Source organism: Echeneis naucrates, chromosome 5 (genome assembly GCF_900963305.1).
Source record: "Echeneis naucrates chromosome 5, fEcheNa1.1, whole genome shotgun sequence".
Classification (NCBI taxonomy): Eukaryota; Metazoa; Chordata; class Actinopteri; order Carangiformes; family Echeneidae; genus Echeneis; species Echeneis naucrates.
Window position 1 is genome coordinate 17,585,656 of NC_042515.1, and position 16,794 is coordinate 17,602,449.

General features: G+C 40.1%; 2 protein-coding genes across 9 annotated transcripts; both read left to right on the forward strand.

Annotated features, from left to right (window-relative positions):
- The first annotated feature begins 174 nt into the window (after positions 1-174).
- On the forward strand, positions 175-9,944 carry fam219aa (family with sequence similarity 219 member Aa). Of its 8 annotated transcripts, XM_029501956.1 has the most exons (7): positions 834-914; positions 1,631-1,742; positions 3,982-4,078; positions 4,670-4,763; positions 5,393-5,473; positions 6,670-6,724; positions 7,179-9,944. In XM_029501956.1, exons 2-7 carry the CDS (start codon positions 1,710-1,712, stop codon positions 7,335-7,337), a joined length of 519 nt encoding a protein of 172 aa, XP_029357816.1. In that variant the 5' UTR covers positions 834-914; positions 1,631-1,709; the 3' UTR covers positions 7,338-9,944. The 8 variants fall into 8 exon arrangements, with proteins under 8 accessions (XP_029357814.1, XP_029357815.1, XP_029357818.1 ...); XM_029501954.1 differs by lacking the exons at positions 834-914; positions 1,631-1,742 and adding an exon at positions 175-393; XM_029501955.1 differs by lacking the exons at positions 834-914; positions 1,631-1,742 and adding an exon at positions 175-393 and having other exon boundaries at positions 7,182-9,944.
- Positions 9,945-10,762: 818 nt separating this feature from the next.
- Positions 10,763-15,458, forward strand: LOC115044052 (nicalin-1). The gene is made up of 15 exons (XM_029502882.1): positions 10,763-10,907; positions 11,540-11,730; positions 12,032-12,176; positions 12,400-12,497; positions 12,568-12,645; positions 12,739-12,842; positions 13,200-13,288; positions 13,409-13,548; positions 13,625-13,803; positions 13,888-13,975; positions 14,069-14,107; positions 14,712-14,884; positions 14,997-15,050; positions 15,130-15,208; positions 15,373-15,458. Exons 1-15 carry the CDS (start codon positions 10,763-10,765, stop codon positions 15,427-15,429), a joined length of 1,659 nt encoding a protein of 552 aa, XP_029358742.1. The 3' UTR covers positions 15,430-15,458.
- Positions 15,459-16,794: the final 1,336 nt, after the last annotated feature.

Here is a 16,794-nt window from a genome sequence, read left to right on the forward strand (position 1 = left end):
CACTTTATATGTAAGTGGAAGCAGACAAACATCTGAAAGGGGTTTTATTTCCACTGGTAAATTAAAAAATGATTTGGCTTCACAACGCAGTGGCCTCTTGAGGTCTCCTCTGTTTTGATTGGACAGACGCTGCATGAATGTTCGATAGACCCGGAAGTAGGGCGGTACTGCTGTTTTGCTGTCGAGTCACCTCTGTCAGGATGGAGGAAAACGAGCTGCTATCATGCTGAAAATCGAGGGATCCCAACTAGCGAGCACCATAAGCCGGAATAGTTAGATACAAGACATCGTTTACTCTCAACTCCTGCGTTGTTTCCGTGACGATTTGCCAAAATGATGGAAGAAATCGACAGGTTCCAAGTGCCTCCGGTCAACGGGGAGACACAGCCTTTGGTAAGAAATCAAAGACAAAACTAAATTTTGAATCTGACATTTTCTATTCAATGCAAACGGCATCTTTATGTCTGAAATGTGTGTGTTTTCGTTGTAGCAGCTGTGACACATTATCTGCGTGTGAGAGCTGCCGACAAACTGGATCTCTGGGATTGGTGTACATGGATTGTTCATTGATATATAGATAAAAGATCCGCGATTATATATAATCAGCAGATTGATAATTTTTATTCATGATAATAGTTAGACATATATTAAGTCGTTTCTTTATTTTATCATGTGCACTTGACAAAAATCGTTTTTTTTTTTTTTTTTTTTTTAAATCCATGTCAGAAAGCGCTAAATGTTTACATCATTATCTCACAGGCTACTGTTTTTACATTTCGTCATATAGTGACGTGTCATTTGGGTCAGTACTCAGGATGAGAGATGAGCCTAAATGATCGCGTGAATAGGATCTCTGTGTCCAGACGATACTGCAGAGTGCAGCTCTGACGATGATGATGATGATGATGATGATGGTAAGGGAGGCCCGGAGTAAGAGAGTTGTCCCATCCGTTATGATTTATCATCAGTCTAGTTTCTAACCTGCCAGTAGAATATCTGTACATAAATAACAGTACGTTATTTACAGGATAATGATAGTTTTCTCAGTTTGAATGCCGTTGATACAGTCAAGTAATACATAATATTGTAATGGCCCAATTCAATTAACTGATCTCATATTATTCTCCCCAATTAAAGATGAACTGAGCTTTTATACTTCAGCTGTGCCTTCTCTTATTACCACAGATGATGCTGATATGCCAGCTTTACCCTCGGCACAAAGCAGCCTCAAACAGCTGTACCCCCTTTTTAAGTGTTTGCCTTTGAGGTTTGGGCAGAAGCTGAGTTCCAAGTTCTAATGTGCAGCCCAGTTACCCCCGAGGCTCAACTCCAGTAGAAATCCCAGAAAAACCTACTTTTTCTGCTACATAAAGTCCAATTTTCTCATGATGGAGCAATGGCTCTCTCACTTTGAACATTTGATCAGACTGCTCTCACGTTTCATTCAGTGAGATGCTTGAGGAATTGAATACATGAGCAGAGATGGATAAGGCTGTGGTTGGTAGGGGTCATCTTTAAACCATATTGTTTATTCTATTTCACCTCACGAGTGTAATAGTATGTGTGAGGCAAGGGATGTTTTGGGCCTCTTTTTCTGTATTACCTCTACCTCTTACCCAATCTGTTGCAGCTCCAGCCCCTCAAACGGTCCCACACTTCTGCATCACACCATATCTGATTGTGTCGGGATCACAGTTGCCGTGGCACACATGGCTGTGCATTTTAATGCTAATAACTTCATTGTGAGTCTAAAATCGCATGAATGCACTTGGCACCTGGCGCTTTGTTGAGAATAAATTTCACAGAAATAAAAAAGCGTTAGGTTGAGTTTGTGTGATTCGAATAATTTTCAATTATCAGTGAAAGGCATTAAAGCATAATGGATTGTGAAATGGAAACTTTGTAATTATCATTGAGAATTATTTGTGTGGGGTAAATCTCAATATGAGAGCTTTCAACGCAACACACCGACATCCTAATATAGTCCAGTTTCCATTATAATTCATAAGGATTGCAACTGTTTCAATAGTCACCTGATGTATTAGTCTTCAGCGCTATTGGCCAGTGGTAGCGCATGATGTATAATCCTAAACCAATGGCGTGGTGTCTGTGCTGTGTCAGCAACCTTGTGGCGCTTTATCATCAGAGGCAGTAAAGGAGCTGAAGAGAATGACCCAAAGATGTGTACATATATTGTATGACAATGCATGAGTTTATGTGTGTGAATACAAATTGAAGGTTAGGGTGACAGGCAATTTTATTTTTAATATGTAAAAGTAAGTGTGTCACCCCCAAATGTCTTGATAATTTATGAAAGACTTTGACCACACATTTAATGTCTTTTAGGCTCCCGTATGATGCCATTGCTAAGTCCCTGTTACGTTGTACAAAATAAACAAATAGTGATATCATGACAAAGACAACTGAGCGCACCATTTTCAATGTTAGCGTGTTTTGACATCAAACTGATATAAGCCTTTCTAGTAAAAGAGTGCACTAAATTGTTCATTTCAGACTACATGCTTCCTGCCATCAGTAATTGTGTCGTTTTATGTTAAGAATGTGGCAGTTTCAAAGGGATATATTTTAAAGACAATATAACCCTACCTCATTACAGTATTTTTCTGTGGTAGAAGGGAAGTGTGAAAAACAAGGGTTAGGGTTAGTTTAAAAAAAAAAAAAAAAAAATCCTGCGAGTAAGCCTAATGATCCGAGGGAAGGGCCTGTCTTGGAACAGAAAGACTATTCACTGTTGCAACTCTCGTTTTTTTATTACAGCAGAGTGAACAATGCTTCATCACCAGATGAGGATGACACTGTTGCAATGAAGATTTATTAGACTGCACTTGGCCACATTAAAAACTTACAGCCTGTCATTTATCACATGTTTGTGTTGAAATGTAAGGATATCTTTGGAAAAATGAAATATTTCAGCCTTTTTTCTTACAATAACCAGTTTTGCACTAAGCTGTGTCTCGACCTATTTATTCTCTTCTCACAATCTTCAAAGGCACAAATAGTTTTTATGCTTTTTAAAATGTTTTGCCACACGTTGCCTGGTATATATTGTATGCACTGCTGACATTTTATATATTGTATTTTACATTATTATGTATCATTTCAGTGTATTAATGCAAATATCTTTCTGGATCCCAGAAGTCGTCTTGAGCCTTTATGAACTTTCAAATTTGAATGTAGAAAATGTTCAGCTCTAATCTAATATAACTGCTGGTTTCATCTTGTAAATATAGCAGCTACTTCCATAGAGAGAATGCAGAGTTATTTAAAGCCAAATGGCTAGTAGTCTTCGCCCATGTGGCCTGTTGAGTCCCTCTGAATGCAACAAGGGGAGGCCTGTAGGATCAACATAATGTGGAGCTCTGTCAGCAGAACAGGCCCAGCGTGGCCCAGCTCCCCTCTCTCAATCTGGGGAAAAACCATGGCTCCAACAGCAACCCCCTCTGTTCTCCCATGCCTCCTCCCTATGCCATCACTGTTCACACATAAAAGAGATGGAGCCAGTGACATAGGCAGAACACTCAAGCCTATTGATGCTGTAAACCAGGCAGCTATAGCTGTTACCAATAAGCTTGGGAAAACTCGCCAGGGTGTTAGAGACATGCAAACTCAGAAAAGAAGCGATTTTCTCGGTGATGCTGGCCTGTGATAGCCTAGTGAGAAATTGAGGAGCTGTGTACTGGGTTGATTGTGCCCTCAGGATTTCATTCAATTTCACATAGCCAAAGGAGGTGTAGCATCCGCTAATTGCAAGTGGAAAGGAAACAGCTTTGGTTCAAGTTTTATTCCCTGTCAGATACTGAATTTGCAAACTCTGCAGCTGTGTCACAGCTAAGGTCACGAAAGTCTCTAGGAGACAGGACCAAGATGAGACCTGATATTTTTGTAAATTAAGGTATCCCTTAGTTGTGTAAATGCTGTTACTTGGTTAAATCAAAGCTAATATGCCTTTTCTCTACCTAGGACCCAGCAGCATCCTCCACCTCAGAGGCAGACACGGACACCAAAGGAGAGACTGTGGCCATAAACTACAAACCTTCACCACTACAAGTCCAAATAGGTACACATCCAGCAAACTGCAAATCAGTGCAGAGCATCACTCCACACTCTGTGACTAAGGTGTAACTCTGAGGAGTTGCAAAGACTCGAAAGATTGTTTTACTGCATCAACACATGTTCAAGAGAAGCACACATCCCCAGTTCATATCCAGTAACATATGACATTCACTGTGATAATTGTATGTCACCAAAACTATTTTTCTTAGCACTGCAGTTGTGTCACAACATGCAGCATCACAGCATGTAAAGTCACATTCATCTTTATTTTATCCTCCTGAAATTCACCAGTCAATATTTCAAAAGTGAAAAGTCTTTCCATCCTTGTAAACATTTATGTTCAACCTCAATATCTGATGAACTTAGATTGAAAGAGTGAATTCAAATGTGTTAAAAAATGACATCGAAAGGAGATTTTAAAATATAAGATCGGATTGTGACTCCATATACTATATATTAATAGAGTGTATAGTGTTTATATATATATATATTTTATATTTTATATAGATATTTTATTTAATTTTTTATTTATTTATTTATTTATTTTCTTTTACTGAAATGTTTACTGATGAGCTCATATCCTGTGGTTGCTCAGAGAAACAGAGGGACCTTGCGAGGAAGGGATCAGTGAAAAATGGCACTGTAGGAAGTCCTGTCAATCAACAACCCAAGAAGAATGCCAGGACAAGGTAACAGCCTCCATGGGCTCTGTAATGCTGATGAAGTTAGCCACAATTGCATTGAAGTAGAATTGTTTGGAATCTTAATCAATCATGTTTTTATATCTACGGTTCAACATTTACTGCGAAATACAACAGCTAACTAAAATGCAAAACACGTGGGCCATGTTGCTGGCCGCAGAAGGCTTTATGTGCTGCCCATCATGTACGAATGCCATCAAACTTCCTGATGTCAGAATCAAACACTAACACTAACAACATGGCTTTTTCGAGAAGCGGAATTTCATGTTTGTGTGTGTGTCTACACCGGGTGATAAAAGAGGCAAAGCATTGAGCATAACCCCACTACAACCCCAAGTATCAACAATTGGCTCATCTGTCTAATCCCACTCCCTGGTTGATTAGTAGAAAAATAGGAACGGCTACAGACTGGTCTGAACCCCGAGTCTCTGAGGTACAAATATAATCTGGGAATGCATGCAGTCTGACAGCTAGAGATTTGCTCTAGTTTGTGTATCATCTTGACATGAAATAAATAAAACTGCAAAAAATTTTGCGGGGCTTTTTGGTTGAATTTTAAAATGTTTTTTTTTTTCAGTTTTCTCTTGTACTGTCTTGCTTTCGATGCTCTTCTTCAGGTTGGTGGTGCCAAACAAAGGTTACTCCTCCCTAGACCAGAGCCCTGATGAGAAACCCCTGGTAGCGCTGGACACTGACAGGTATATATTTTCTTTAGATGAATTTCTTTAAGGACAGACATTTAAAAAAAAAAAAAAAACAAAAACATTTCAGCTTGAGTTAAAAGGAGAGGAAATGAGAAAGTGACTAACTTATGTTATAGATTTTACGCTGTCATGATGGCAAATTATACCAGTGAGCAACTTGAGAGAGTTCTTACCAGAGGGGATCCTAAAAAAAAAAAAAAAAAAAAAAAAAGGCAAAGCTTTACCCAGGGGCTCAGGATTAGTGGATAGCGGGGTGAGGATTTGGACGGGGAAAAGCGGCTCAGAGGGAACACTCGCTTCCTCCCCTTACCAGCAGGTCTGTATTTGACACAGATGAGTCCCACTCTTTGTGTCCTCCACGTGAAGCTCTATGGGTGGAAATTCTGTCATGTGAAATGAGTGCTCTGAAAGCAAACCGAGCTTACATCATTCATTACATCATACACACCCACTGACAAGCTTTCTGGCTCACTGCAATGGTGCACACCCGTGCATACTCTTTGCACAATGTCCCTCTGTTTTATTTGTTTACAGTGTATGAAGGCAGACGTCCCTAAGGAGAAAAGGCTGTTAGCTGTGTCAACATGATGTTACTGCTCGTTAGATAAAAATGTATACAAAAAATGCAGTTGATGTTTGCAAAGTGACCTGAAGTTGTCTGGGCTGCAGTAAGCCTGCAATGGGCTGTTATGAGAGGCAGTAATTTCCACAGAAATCCCAAGTACTGCATACTGTCTCTATTGCGTTCAGTGGGAAATCAATACTCATGGGATATAAAAGCATAATTTTCTCATCAGTCTATCCGCCAATTAAAACTTGAGCTAACTTATGTCTGCTATTACCAGTTTTAAAGGGGAACTGCAAAGCTTCTTATGTTGATGTAAAGGAGTTTTTTGAGTCCTGAAAAATAACATTGATGTTGTCATTGTGGTTACCTAGGCCTCAAACAGATTTAAGATTGAAAGCCTGCTGTACAAACAGGGATCATTGAGTTTGAAAGTCTTTAAATATGATGGGAGTGCAAAAAAAAAACTGAGTTGCATTTAAAAAATAATCTAACTTATAAATTGTTGTGAAAATGCAAAACTAAATTGCTGCACTACTCCCTTAAAGATTGTGATATCATTTTACTATGTATGACAGTTGTTTACACCTGTTTAAACCATCTTTTGTTTCTAATCACGTTTCAGTGATGATGACTTTGACATGTCCAGATACTCCTCATCAGGATACTCCTCAGCCGAGGTGAGATGTCTGAGGGACCAGGTATCTATACACAAGTTATATTTTAGTTTATACAGTGTCACCCCACCAGTGCCTTCCAGTCCCATACTCACACAAGGTATATGTGCACCCATTGAAAAAGAATGCTGTGGGTCTGCCAAGCAGTCACTCAGCAGTCATCTGTGGTGAGACTGTATATCATCATTTATCATCCAAACAGGTCGATTGCTGTTCATGTCTTTTTTTTGCCTCTTGTCTTTTCCCATTACCACCTAATACCTATTTATTTTCAGTGTTTTCTGGTTCCTGTTTGGGCCATTTGTTTGGATTAACATTGGTTTTAACATCTATAACTTGCATTTGTTTTTTAATCATAAAAATTACTTATTTAGCTAAAATGGCCATTCATAGCTTCAAAATCTATAATTAAATGTCCAGAAGTTCTGCTGATTTCTTCTTTCTGTGGCTTATACAGCAGATCAACCAGGACCTGAACATCCAGCTCCTAAAAGATGGCTACCGGCTAGATGAGATCCCCGATGATGAAGATCTGGATCTAATCCCCCCTAAAGCAGTGAACCCCACCTGCATGTGCTGCCAGGCTGCTCCCTCCACAGCCTGTCAAATCCAGTAGCGCCACTTTGTCCCTCCATAAAAAAAATCTCCCGCCTCCCACCTGCACTGAGGCCAACTACTGAACCTAGTAGCAGTGAGAAGAAAACTTTGCAATGGCACAAAGGGAAAACAAGGTTTATAAAAGTAAAAAAGAAATAAAGTCAAGAAAATAGATTCCTCCTATGGTAGGATCTGTGCATCTTACTTCTGCATGGGCGGTTCAGTGAGCACTCGACTGATGGCAGAAACTTTACCTCTAAGGAAAGCATGTCAGTTTTGCTACTCCTTTGTTTGACTTCCATCTCTTGCTTGTGGATATTTTGGTTTACAAAGACTGTGAAGGATTGTGCACCATTGTGGGAGAACATCCATCCATCCATCTATCCATCTTCATCCGCTTATCCGGGGTCGGGTCGCGGGTGTGGGAGAACAGAAACAACAAAATGTTATGACAAAAACTTGACAACGTGCGTAATGGTGACATCGTCAGTGTCAAAGTGCACTGCTTTTGGAAAGGACTTTTTCTCTTTATGTGCCACTGATGGTAAGATTCAATGAACAAGAAGAGATTAGAAGTTTTGTGGTGGCCATTTTTTTCACTCTTTGTTCATTTCAGCCAGTCTGCTTTGTCTTCCTGTGCATATACAGTAAGTGTCAAACATCAAAATGACGCGAACATATATGAATATGTCCAGGAAAGTAGTGCTAAGCCATCAAGTTGAAAACACAAATGCTTACACACAGAACATGAAAATATGAACTCCAGATTTCTTGTTTGAATGTTTGTCAAACCAAGGATGTGCTGCTTAATTGTTTCATATTCAGTTAAAAGACGCTGGAAACAAATAGTTTTGCATGTTGCTTGTTTAAACTCTATTCTCTAATGACCAGCCTGTGCAGATAGTTACCAATTTTGATGAGCCCCCCTAAACACAGACTTGTGCTGAAGGTACATTATGTGAGGTGTGCGTTTGAAAACAGTAAAATTTAGGTTCTCATACTGTAATATTAGTTTGAGTAAATGATTTAGAAACAATGACAACAATAGCTCATAAGTTAGCGTCCTTCCTTTGTGTTTGTTCATGTTAGCCCCCTTTTCAGTGGAAAGTGGCTACAAGATAAACGTTATGGAATCAATGATTGGGAAAAGGTTTAGAATAGGTGCAGATACAGAGACAGACAACATAGAGAATGTGTATAAAGTGATTCCATACTGCCTGAGTAGAGATTAAATAAGTTTTTTTTTTTTTTTTTTTGTAAAAAAACAAAAAAACAAAACAAAATAGATTTTTGCATACAACATGAAGTATGAAATGCTTTACTTTCTTTAAAAGTTTATTTTCAACGTATTTGTTTTGTGTGGTTGTATATTTGTGCATACTCACCTTCAATTTGAATATGACTTGTCTGTTCTGAGGACAAAAACTGTATGTAGCACCTGGCACAGCTGTGTTTGGTCACTGCTTTATGCCAATTGATGTTTCTATGATGTTGAAAAGGAGGAAATCCACGGAATGGATAGTGTTTCTTTTACATGTTTACGTTGGTCTAAAGATATTTCAAGAGCTCTGTAGACATCAGTTGCTTCCTAGTTGGTTGCATGTGAATTTGATTGGTGGATGATCAGGACGGGTTTCCCAAAAATACCTCAACGATGAAGGTTTTTACACATGTATGACATGTTTTAACTAGTATGACATCTAAAAAAAGTCCTCTCATCAGAGTAATTTAACCATAGATCTATATTCTTATGGGAAAAGATAGATCATAATAAAACTACAAGTATGTGTGTACTTTACACTAGTAAAGGCAACATTCAGAATATTATCTTGACTTGTGTGCAATGGGTTTTACATACTGTACATCTATACTGAACCAACACTTTTCAAGTACCTTTTGATATATGATTGTGTTTTCGGGGAACCCTGACTCTGTCATTGCTGATGTTCTGATAATTAAGTGGAAATACTGAATGGAGATACAGTGTGTACTGAATGACATGAAAGCATATGTCAAAAGAGAGAAACTGCTGATATCAGTGATACAACTTCAGTGATACACCATTAAATTAAAGGACACAAGGAGAGAACTTTTTTTTGTGTTTTTTTTTTTTTTTTTTTTTTTTTTTTGTTTTTTTTTTTGTTGTTTTTGCAAAAATATGTGTAGATAATGTATTAAATAGAAAAAAAGACGCAAACAATACAGTAGGTCAGGTTGTATGTTGCCAATGCATCTACAAGGTGGGATATGTGTTAGGCCAGTAGCTGTGTACAGTTAGATATTAATGAAAGACTGACTATGGTGCTTCATTATTATTTTTTTTGTTCACATTAACATTGTATCGATAGATTCACACGTAGGTTGTTTTTACTGAGTGCACTACTTCAGGCCATTGTTGTCTCTCTTGGGGGGGTAGCTTCACTAAACCTCTTGATTTTTGGATCTAAAATAATGCATTGTAACAGAAGCTATTTATTTACAGTTGTGTGTGTTTTAATTTATTTTTCATGTCTGGGAAGTAATTCATATACAAATGCTTTTTATTTGTCAAATGTTTATTATGATTGTGAACTGGTTCCATTTAGATTTTAACAGTGTTAAAGTTCTGTGTATAGTGCAGCATATAAAAAAATAAATATTAGATATCTGAAATTTGATGTGGGTTCATGCTTGTGTAATTTTATACACATCTTTTTTGCTTGATATCATAAACCATAAAGGGGGACACATTCACGACCTCCAGTCCAACAAGTGTTCAGACTGCTTCAAACTATTGTCCCTGCAGGAGATGAAGCGAATAGCTACTGTATGAAACACTTTGCCTGCCACCCACCCAGAGTGTCTACCGGTGATGTGTTATTACCAACAGGAGAGTAGAGAGTAGAGCAGAAATGCAGCCAGGGAAGAGAGGGCAGCATAGAGAGAATGGATACCTAAATGAAGGTGTAGTGAATGTGAGGGTTGGGGGTTGGGTGTTTGTGATTAGCTCCCAGTTGATCCCTTTGGAGCAGATGGTGAATGGCGGCTTACCTAGATGCCTTGAATCCCAGGAGCGACCACGCTGAAAGGAGTAGCACTGATGTTGAGGAGTTCGTGGTGCTCATGAGATAGGATAGCAGGGAGGCAGGTGAGGATTCAGTACAATTTAGTTCACTAAACATCTGATCATTGAATGTCGATGACCTCAGACAATATTCAGCAAATTTCAGCAAATTTTCTGCAAATTTCTCCAGGATATCGCTAATGGAATATCTGATCAAGTTATTGGTTGTTTTATCATGCAGTGGTTTGAGTAAACCTGGTTGTCATATCTGTGATGCCAATCCTGGCGGACCTACCTGTGGTATATCTCATGAGGCATATACTTTTGGGTATGTTTCATCTGGTGTTGTTTGAAGTCTAACATCAACTTTCCTCCAGATTGAGACACAAAGACGTGACACCATGTTGCTGAAAGGCCCAGGCGTAGTTGTGCTTCTGCTGCTGGTCTGTGTCCAGTGCCTGCATGGCTCTGCTCTTTCTGCTGTATCCTCCTATGAGTTCACTGCTTACAGGATGCAGCAGTACAACCTTGCACAACAGAAGCATGGTAAGTTTAGAGAGTTACCTCCAGTGGTGGAAAACGTAGCTATGCTGTAACTCAAAGCTGTAAATTCACAACCTAAACTTCTTGGAAATGCAAGGATTGGAGAAACACGTAACCAGACCTGATTTATCGTGTGACCCTCCAGTTGGCACTTGACTTGTGAGTTGGGAACCCCTGAATTATACTCTCAATCTATATATCAAAGAGACATAATTATGCCACCTCAACCTGCTTACACGTTATGAGAAATGTAACTCATTGCTAACGTTACTACATGACTTCCAAGATTACATCAACACCACAGGCTCAATCCTTGTGTGTAATCTTTAGTACAAAGACGTGCATAAGAACCTTTATTGACTGGCAACAATAATGAACATCGCATTGTTTTTATTGGTGATCTACCATGCTGAGTGTCACGTGTGTCTGAGTGGTTTACTTAATTATACATATTTGGAATTGCTATTTGTGTGTTATTGATCTTAATATCAAACTTGCTTTTGACCGAAATATATTTATGAGAAGAACAGATGAAGTGGTGGAAGTTACTGAGAACAGATAATCTAAGTACTAATACCACACTTAAAAAATAATTGACATTAGGATTTATTGATACCTTTGCCTTTTACACTGAGGTTGCCGTGGCGCTATTGTGGTGGCAGAGGCACGGTCAGCAGATGAGCCGGTGCTGACCCGCCGCTGTGTCATCATGAAGGTGCAGGACTTCACCACAGGGAAGTACCAGGAGGCCCTGAAACAAAATGCTGCAGCCGTATTGATCTTGCTGCCGAAAAATATCTCCAGTATCCCCCAAGACACTGTCCAGGTAAACAGGTGTCCCAGGACAGCCTGTAGAGCAACAGAAAAAGCATCTTTTACAAGATACTAGCACTGAATATGACACTACCAGTCAAAAGTTTGGACACACGTTCTCATTCAAAGGAATAGAAAAATGCGTCCAAACTGTTCACTGGTAGTTACCTTGTGCTCCAAGGTAATAGATAACAGCTTGCTGAAATATTATTATGATGCACAATACAGTTGCGGGGGAAATGGAAAGAGAAGGGAACGTTCTTGTTGAATTTTTTATTCACCAATTTGTTTCACCAGTCCTCTTTCTGTCTCAGTCCTTCATGGTGAGCGAGAGTGAGACCTTGCTGAAAGAGACCCTCATGCCTGTATATGTGGTGCCTGAGGACGAACAGCTGCTTTACATGTATGACGAAGTAAAACAGGCCGCAGCCACACGAACATCTTCTATAATAATCCGAGGTGAGAGGAGCAGGAGGTTATATGGATGTATTATAAATTTGACAAAGTGACTACAGTTATTTCAATGAAAGAGACAGATGGGTTATGTGTGAACTTGATAGTGCGCAAACAGAAAAAAAGTTGCATAATAAATTCAAAGCACCAAAGAAATTCCAATAAAATAACATTAAGTGAGAACGTGATTTTTATTTTCTGACATCTGTATGTTTTTTAATCTTGCCAGTCCTTCGAAGTATGGTCACAGCCACAGCCTTTCAGATCCTAGTGACCAACAACACCCCTATAAAGGCCCTCAGTGACAATGCCATAGTTGCACTGGAGGTGAGTGGACCTGGTTGGTTTGCGATTCCTTCTCAATTGTGCACTGCGTAACTGGTGATGTGTGTTTCAGGGAGTACTTCCAGGAGCAGGAGAAGATGCACCAACTATTGTCATCACTGCCCATTATGACTCTTATGGACTGGCCCCGGTTAGTTACATATAAACGATAAAAGCTCTTAAAGCTCCACCATGCTTACAGAACAGCCAGGCGTGAATCTCCTTCTGTCTGTGTGTATCACAGTGGTTGTCTTATGGAGCAGACTCTAATGGCAGTGGGGTCACCATCCTGCTGGAGTTGGCACGTCTCTTCCACAAGCTTTACAGTAGTCCACGTACCAGACCACCGTGAGTTACAGATCCCATTGTAGCTTTTCTCACAGCACATGCAGTTTGGTCAATATGAGCAGAGGTGTCATGTAAATAAGAACATTTGCACTTTTTTTTAGGAGTGCCAGTTTATGCAACTTTACAAACCAAATACAGGATCACTTTTCGACACAAAGATAACTTTTACGTTACTTTACTTTTTTTTTTTTTTCACTAAGTGCATGTATGGAAATATATATCGTAAAGTGGACCATTGTGAACATAGGTTTGCTTGTCATTTAATTTTTTTTATTATTTGAAAAAGTGGCCCCCATCATGACATGAGGAAAACAACTTGTTTGTTTGAACGTGTTCAGATAGTTTTTTTGTGTTTAGATACAATTTATTGTTCTCCTTGACTGGAGGAGGAAAATACAACTTCATTGGCACAAAGCGATGGATTGAAGAGAATCTGGACCATGCAGGTGTGTTTCTGATTTTGTGACTCACTGAAAATGTGGGACATCTACTGCACTTACTAATCTGAGTTTATTGCACAAACTGTCTGGTTTAAATTCTCTAAGATAGGCATTTTCCCCCTACAGAGTCCAGTTTGCTCCATGACAGTGTGGCATTTGTCCTGTGTTTGGACACGCTGGCCAATGCTGATGAGCTCTACATGCATGTTTCCCGCCCTCCTAAACCTGGAACCCCAATGCTGTCCTTCATTCAGCACTTAGAGGAGGTAATGCACTTTACTGATAGGTACAGGCCTTCTTGTTCTTAACGATTGACTCTAACGCACCTGTTATCTCCTTCAGGTAGTTTCCTCCAGATTTTCCTGGGTGAAGGTCGGTTTGGTCCATAAGAAGATCAACCTTGTGGAGTCCACAGTAGCCTGGGAGCATGAGCGCTATAGTCTGCGCAGGATCCCTGGTGTCACTCTGTCTCACCTAGAAGACCCCAAATCTGAACTCCGTGGCTCCATATTAGACACAATGTAAGCTCAGAATAATGTTTATGATCAATGTTAACTGCCCCAACATATTGGCCATTTCTCAAACCTCTGAACATCTTCTCACAGGTCTCAAGTGGATTTCAGGAAACTGAGGCGTAATGGCATCATCATAGCAGAATCACTGGCCCAGTATATGTACAGTCTTTCTGATCAGGTATTTGAATTATGGTGAGACTACATAAATGAATAAAGAAAGTATATCATAGCTTGTCCTGCCTGTTGATGTGTGACTGTTTTTTTCCACCAGGGGTCACCAAAGGATGTGCAAGTTTTTAAGGGCCAGATGGTAAGATGATGGTTATTTTAGTCATTGTGCAAAGGAAGGGGCATTATGGCGGCATAGTGGTTAGCACTGTTGCCCCACAATAAGAAGGTCAGGGGTTTAGTTCCTGGACCTGGAGCCTTTCTGTGTGGAGTCAGGATGTTCTCCCCATGCCTGTGTGGGTTTCCAACCACCGTCCAAAGACATAATTTTTGTGTTAATTGGTGACTCTAAATTGCCCGTAGGTCTGAGTGTGAGTGTGAGTGGTTGTTGGTCTCTGTCTGTCTCTGTGTGTTGGCCGTGTGATGGACTGGTGACCTGTCCAGGGTGACCCTGCCCTCACCCAGAGTGAGCTGGGATGGGCTCCAGAACCTGTGGCTACCCAAAAACAGATAAGTGATAGAAGATGAATGAATGAACGACTGCAAAGGAAGTTGCTGACCTCTGGTGGTTTTTCTTGGGTGTTACATAGCATTTGTGTTTGTGCAATGTGCAAATCATTTCCTGTTGCAATCACAAATAGAATGTAAATTCCAGATTGTGTCTTTTACAGTTCCTTCAACAAATTTGGCATTACTATTATTTTATTATATACCCGTGTTTTCCCACATTCAAATTCCTGATGCAGGACTTTCAGGACAGCCGTATTTCCAGTCTAATGACCTTCCTGACGTCAGTCCCGCGGGCAACCCAGCTGTTGGACAGGGAGCCCACTCACATCCTACTGATCAACTCACTTGAGCATGAATTTAAACGCTACCTCCAGCAAGTCCACAGACATAATTTTCGGCAGGACAAGAGGTAGCCTGTCATATGACAGCAAATGTAAACATGCAGCGTATATCACATTTCCAACACGCACCTTTCCTGCACTACTTGGTTAACTGTGGCCTTTGTAATGCTCTTCATGCAGAGACCCTGATGTAACCTTTTTTGACCAAATGGACCAGCCAGTAGTGATGTACAGGTAAATAAATAAATCTGTGCTCATTTGAAGTGGTGCTATAAAGATGACCTGGGTGACAGTGGCATGCTTTTCCTCCTAGAGTGAAACCTGCAGCTTTTGATCTGTTTCTTGGTGGCTGTATTGCTGGTTATCTGGGGGTCGTTTACTATGCAATCCAGGTTGGTCCCTCCTCTTCTGTTATAATGTCCACGCATATTATATTGCTGCAATGCTTCCTGGCAAATAGTATTTCACCTTGCTTGTTGTCTCATACTTTTAAAGGCTATGCAGTTAGGTAGACACACCACTTGATGTTGGATTTGTTTTCTGTTCTCTCTCATAGAATTTTGGCTGCTTCTACACAAAACTGAAAGCAACGGTGAAATCCAAGCACCATTAAAATCCTGCAACACTACTGAGTCAATGAGTCTGAGACAATGACTTTGAAGTCAGCTCAGCACACGTTGGATTTGCGTTTTACTGGTGGTGCAGAACACGAAAGTGCAACCACATCATACGTACTACCAATCAAAAGTTTGGACACACTTTCCTATTTATTTGAATGAGAAAGTGTGTCAAAACTTTGACTGGTACTGTATGCACAACTTCTAGTGTGCATTTGCTTTGAAATGTAATATTGTTTTGAAGATGTTTGTGCATTCCATTATAGAAAATTCACTCTAATATGAGCGCTTTCTCATACAAACAGACTTACTTTTGATGTTTGAAGGAGATGAGTCTTAAACCAAATAAATAAAGGACAATGGTGGGAAGTTTTCTGGCCTTAAAATATCCCAAAGTACGGAACATAAACCAAAGCTTTGATCTGATTTGAACACCCGTGAAAGACGTTCCTGCCACATAATTACTATGATTCTCCACGTCCTCCGCTCTGCATCTGCTGACATGGATTTGACTGGGCTTAACATGCCTGTCAAACAAGGCCCAACCACTGCAGCACGATGAACAGCCAGCTCCTGTCACAGATAACTCAGTAAGAGCGGTGGTGGCACAAAGGAACCCTACAGCGCTTGGTGAATTATTGATGCTCATGTGGCATGCTGACAGTGAATAGAGGTGACCCTGATGGTGGTGGGAGATTCTTGGAAATCCCATCACTCCTTTGGTTTGTTCTAGTTCTGCAGATCTGATAAAACTAAGTCTGTTTCAACTACAAGGCAGTTCCACAGCCAGAAGCTTTGTGTCTTTGTGTGTGAGATCAGTACTGGCTAGTTTGTGAGGGTCCCTGGGAGGGAAGTAGGTCATGGACACTGACCCCAACTATGTGTACCTCTGCAGGGGGCCTGAGGCTTAGGAGGATTAGTGGCCAAGTGCTCAGGTAGCACAAAGGTTTGTTCTCGTTCAGCTAGGATGCTCTTAATGCGTCCCTACTTCCAACATCACAGTAGCTACATGATTAAAAAAAAGAAAAGGTTTTCCCCGTTTTTTTGGGCCAGTGATTTTGATCCATGCAGAACTTCACTAAGTCACTAATGCACAGACAAGAGAAACACCATATTGTGATATAATACACACAAAATGAGTACTATAGCAGCAAAATTGCTGGCACACACAGCCCTGTGGCAATTTTAAATAGGAGCAAAAACCCTCACATTTGATGGATATTTTAGAAGAGAATCTTTGAGTTGTGGAACAAAAGGCTTCCATGTATGAGGAAAAGGGAGGAGCCACCAGGTTATAGGGGAGGAGAAGGATGATCATGAATGTCAGGCAGACTTTGGGGCAAGCAGTGGCATAAGGAAGA